This window comes from Sander lucioperca, chromosome 4 (genome assembly GCF_008315115.2).
Source record: "Sander lucioperca isolate FBNREF2018 chromosome 4, SLUC_FBN_1.2, whole genome shotgun sequence".
Classification (NCBI taxonomy): Eukaryota; Metazoa; Chordata; class Actinopteri; order Perciformes; family Percidae; genus Sander; species Sander lucioperca.
In genome coordinates, this window is record NC_050176.1 from 31,769,858 (window position 1) to 31,775,322 (window position 5,465).

General features: G+C 42.3%; 1 protein-coding gene across 1 annotated transcript; it reads right to left on the reverse strand.

Annotated features, from left to right (window-relative positions):
• Positions 1–4,095: 4,095 nt before the first annotated feature.
• On the reverse strand, positions 4,096–5,124 carry LOC116034228 (putative nuclease HARBI1). The gene has a single exon (XM_031276795.1). It carries the CDS (start codon positions 5,122–5,124, stop codon positions 4,096–4,098), a length of 1,029 nt encoding a protein of 342 aa, XP_031132655.1.
• Between the last annotated feature and the right edge of the window lie 341 nt (positions 5,125–5,465).

Here is a 5,465-nt window from a genome sequence, read left to right on the forward strand (position 1 = left end):
ATCTCACATCATTAAGGTTTTATGGTTATAAATAGAGAATCGTTGGAATTTTTTTCACCATATTTTGGATAACCACACTGAGGTTCCACCGCAGCTTGGTGTTTAATTCCCAGAGACAGAGGTTCATGATATTCCAGGAAGTTACAGTGTAGTATGAAAGGAATTCCAATTACAAAATTTTATCATGGTTTGCACGCAGCACTTGGAATTCAAACATGTTTGTTTCCTGTTGAGGGGAGGCTACAAAAGACACCATTTTTGTGTGAAGGAGATGAAAGGCCATGTGGCAAGTGGGGGGTTAATTGTGTGGCCCCTGTACTATTCAGGGACAAAAATGAGTCACAGAGCCTGTTGTTAGTCCTGATTGCTGCTGTTTTCCAGAGTCCATAATGAACAATTCCCTGTAGTCACGTCTCAGGTTCTGCTCATTTATTTATTTGTGCTTAGAGACGTAAGGATAAAAGGAGAGGGAAGGTGGAGGAGGCAGAAAGAGACCTGGTTCAATTACAGAACACCCTGTTTCGTTAGCACATCCGGACTTAAGTGATCCGCTGCTAAGTGGCTGCAAACTGGTAGCTGAGCTGTGAAGTGCATTGTGGATGAAAAACATAAAGGCTGTATTTAATCATGCTATTTATCCTCTCACTGGAGCTCTATACTGTAGGCCTCTGTCTGTTCTTGTGTATGCACTGGCTTCTCCTGTTCCACGCATTGTTTCCAGAGGGAAGGATAAGGCCCAGAGTAATTACTGCAATTTATGATCAAAGCTAGAACAATGTCCAAGACAAATACAATTGTGGCATCAGATAGCAGTAAATCTGATGATATGAGGGAACTTGAGACCGCCTGAGTGAGCCGTGCCAAAGAGAGGCTAAAACCACACCACACTTTTTTGCAGGCAAAAGCGGCTGGAAGTCAATCACAGGTACTCATTATATCTTCATGTACGAGTCGACCTCATGAACTCCGAGTGAACTGCAGAATATGATTTATGATTCACAGAATACGATAGGGGTCAACAGCATATGGAAACCGGCTGCCATATAGTGTTTGAGTGTAGTAAATATGAGCAGAAACTGTGGTACTGATCTGTGTTAGGACAAATTATTTTAGTTCTTCTGTACTCGATAGTCAGAAGAAAAAAAAAGTGGTCTGGGATTGCCTCCACACGGCTCTCACAGACTGTTCCCCAAGTTGTCCAGTACGGCCGCTTTGTCATGGCCCTCGGTGTCTGATACCGTCAGGGCTTAATTTGAGCCGGAACACGCCGGAACATGTTCCGGCACCTCCGACATTGGATCCGGAACCTTTTTTATTGGATCCGGCACCTCCTGTGTCATTATGAAAAAAATCGCCTAAAATGAAAAAAATAAACTACTGTTTGTGTAGTGTTCAATGTTGTTATCTGTCTTGATAGTCTTTATTCCCCATTGAAGTTCCACAAAAATCTTGTGTTTGCATTTTCAATGCGTTTTGAGGTGAATTTTCAGGGTAAGACGGAGGGGGGAGAGGGACGGAGGGAGGGGAGGCACTTCAACAGCGCGGCGCTGCACTTCAAGTGACACAAGCGCTTGTGCTGGTTGAGATTGCTGTTATAGGCTCATTTCACTCAGGGGAAAAATGTCAAAAAGACAACAAAGTTTGCTTAACTTGTTCAAATATGCTGGCCAGTCGGATCCCAAACAAGCAAAAAACGTTTCTGCCAATCAAGAATGTGGAGACCACGGTGTTTTTTTTGGTTAATTTAATAGTCGATGGATAATTGCTGCTTGTGAAAACGATTGTTGCAGTGTATATATATATATTTTTTTTTACATTTCGCACCGATGCAGTGCATGTTCTGAAATAAAAAATAAACATTGCCCTGATGTACACACAGCGTTGTTTAGGTTTTTTTAGTCAGAGAAGCTACGTAGGCAGTGTAATTTTTTGTTGTTGTTCCGTTACCTCCAACCCCCATTTTGAGTCGCCGGATCCACCCCGCCTCTGCACTCCGGGACCTCCCACTTTACAAATTAAGCACTGGATATCGTGTACCATGTACTAACATGCATGCACAGCCTGACCGGCTATCGAAACAAAGAACAGAGAAGCTCGGATCACAACACACACAGAGGGAGTGTGACTTCCTTCTCTGCTCAGGACGCCATTACTCCACTATATCTTTACATAGCAAATATTTGTTTACTGCTTTATTAATGTTCTGAGTATCGAGTACAGCCCCTTTAATTTTTTAAAACACAAATCACATATTTCCTAATCTCAGCAAAACACCCACAATTTTTCCATCGCTTGGTTTGGTAAATATTGCATTTAAGTTGTTGCACAATCTTCACATAGAACAACGACGCATTTTATGCCTATTTTACAAACCAACAGTAGAGAGATGACAAGAAAGGGGGAGAGAGATAGGAAATGACATGCACCAAAGGTCCCCAGCTGGACTTGAACCAGAGATGTTGCAGCACAGGGTCAGTCCCATAGGCCAATGGGGCACCCTGAAATCATTGAATTGATAGTCAACGAGTTATTTAAGATTCTGTGCTTGGTTGGAAATGGGAAATGGATAGCGTCTTTCTAACTTATCGAACAAAGCGCTTCACAATTAGACTCTCATTCACTGTTTCACACACACACACACACACACACACACACACACACATTAGTACACCAATAGTGGTGGATATGCAGTTGTAGCAGCAGGCAGTCCCCGTTCTGTTACTGCACACATCACATTTATCTTATATAATCTAATGCATACCTTAAGGACAGGTGCATAGGAGAGGGAGATAAAAGAAATGTAAAACTCCTATGTAGTGTTAGCACAAAATATACTAGAGAACTTTTCAATCATAGACCTTTGTCAGGCATGAACGAACAATACAAAGAGTAGCATCTATTGGAGCTACAGGGTGTCACGACCAATCAACTTTCTTTAAACAAATCACAACCGCCCTGGGCGGCGCTAGGCCCCGTGTGCAGCAATGGTGCCCTTGCAAAAGAGATAACGGAGATAGCGGAAGTGGAGGCACATGTCAGGCTTTATCCCAGCAATATACATCCGTTGAGCCAGACTACACCTGAAATAATACACCTAAATGCACATATAAGTCAAGCAACATACATAAAAGGGTCAATTATATACCGTATTTTGTCATAAAAATAATATACTGAACACCTGAAATAAGTAAAATGAGAGGGGAGGGGAAAGTGTTGTTAAGGAATCAGACTATGCTTTATGCCATATGAATACAGGGCGAAAGGAACAGCTCACATTCAGCTCCCAAAGCAGGAGTTAAAGTCAAAAGACAAGTCAAAATGTCTCCTGTGAAAAAGGCCTATTGAGGACCAGCAGCTGTTCCTCCTGAGCAATCAGTTGGCACACCTGGTATCAATTAGCTTATTAACTGATACTCACCTACCAGCTCTACCTTCTCCAGGGCCCAGTTTTTCAAAAGTAATCCACTAGGATTTTGGATAACGGATTGGATCAAATCTTGTAAATGGGTTTTTCAAAAGAAAAAACGGATTACATAATCGGATTAGATCACGTAATCCAATCTTGGTTTTGATCTGGCTCAAACCTTTAGTTTGGGTTTTTCAGAACTTTTTTGTAGGATTTGGATCACTTTGATCCAAAAAAATCTGGATTAAACTGATCCCATCAGAAGGGTGGATTCAGCGTGGATTTCATGCCCAAAATGTAATGAAAACATTAAAAATGTATCAAATAATACTATATTTGGATCATGCAGTATCTTACAAGATATCCTATTTATTCATAAGGTTTTAATTTTATTTGTTCATCCGTCAGGTTACAGTGATTAGGTAGGCTTTAACGTATTCAGCCTTTCAGTATAGGCCTACAGCAAAGTAGAAAGAGTTTGGCCTCATAAAATAATCCCCCAAACAGCTGTCAAAATTGACCAAAAACAAATTTTATTCTGTCACTAATTGATATATATATATTCATCACAATTGAAAATATTTTCGTTTTTAGAATATTTATTAGTGATGCATGCAATGATTACAGAATAACCAAAAAAATGCAAAGAATGGCAATCACCGATTTTTGAAATCCAAAACAAATCCAAATCAGAAATAGTGTCTAACTATTGCATCCCTTGTTGCACGTCCTGTTTGCTCGTTCTGGCAGAATGCAGGAGGTTGGTTAGGGTCTCCAAGGGGCTCAGGTGCATCATTGTCAGCACAGAGAGGGACATTGCGCTTAGTAGCGATGTTGTGCAGGACAATACAGGCAAGGGTTATGTTGCATGCTTTCTGTGGTTCCGCTCTCAGGTAGTTAAGGCATGCAAAGCGCCTCTTAAGAACTCCATTTAAACGCTCAATTGCACATCTTGCTCTGCAATGAGCAGTGTTGAAGCGTGCCTGCGCCGGTGTATTTGCTGTTAGAAAAGGAGTCATCAGCCATGGTAGGAGTGGGTAGGCACTGTCTCCTAATATTATGCCATCCGGTCGGTTGGTTTGGAGGTCTCTATATAGAGCGCTCTCCCTCAGGATGCGTGCATCATGGACAGACCCAGGCCACTTGACAACGCAGTTGGTGATGATGAGGTCAGCATCACACACAAGTTGGACATTGATGCTGTGCCTCCCCTTTCTGTTCATAAACTCCCATTCATTCTCACGAGGTGCTTGTATATGCACATGTGTGCAGTCGATTGCTCCAATAGTATTGGGCATATTCCCCAAAAGAAAAAAGCTGCGCTTGGCCTGGGCAATCTGGTTGTCCTTCGGAAAAGAAACAAATTCATTGACCAGGCTGGCCAGTGCGATTGACACATCTCTCACCACATCACACACAGCTGATTTCACCACTCCCATATAGTCACCAACAACTTGATAGAAAGTACCACATGCATAAAATCGGAGAGCAATGAGGATCTGGTCATCCACAGACAGACCGTGACTCCTTTGGGTTCTGTGTTGACGTTTTGGCCTGAGAAGGTTCACAAGGTACTCTATATCAGCCTTCCCAAAGCGAAACCGGACATACAGCTCCTCAGTGGTGTATTGCTCCAGTGGCTTGGTACGTTCAACATACACCCTTTGACGGTATCCTCTCCTGGCAAAGTGGTGGTGGCGGTGGACAACACCTGCCATGTCACTGTCTCTCTGTGAATCCTCTGAGGAAGGCTGATTTATATGGCTGTGTAGTTGGTCGTTTCAAACACACCTATAGACCTTTTTCACGGCAGACATGTTGACATGTCATAGTAGGAAATGCACAGGTGTATTCAAAACCATTAATGATGGCTACATTCCACTTAGGAGAGGCCCTGGTATTGTTCATGCTGACTCACTGAAATAGCTTACTGGGACACTTGATGGAATGGAGCCATCGTTAAGGTTATCAATTTCAGCTGTGCTTTTCCTACTATGACAAGTCAACATGTCTGCTGTGAAAAAGGTCCATTACAACTGATTGGTTTGGGCTTGTGTTC

Bases quoted from the DNA above. Each gene is read 5' to 3' on its own strand.
- LOC116034228 (XM_031276795.1), bottom strand. From the start codon at position 5,124: ATGGCAGGTGTTGTCCACCGCCACCACCACTTTGCCAGGAGAGGATAC.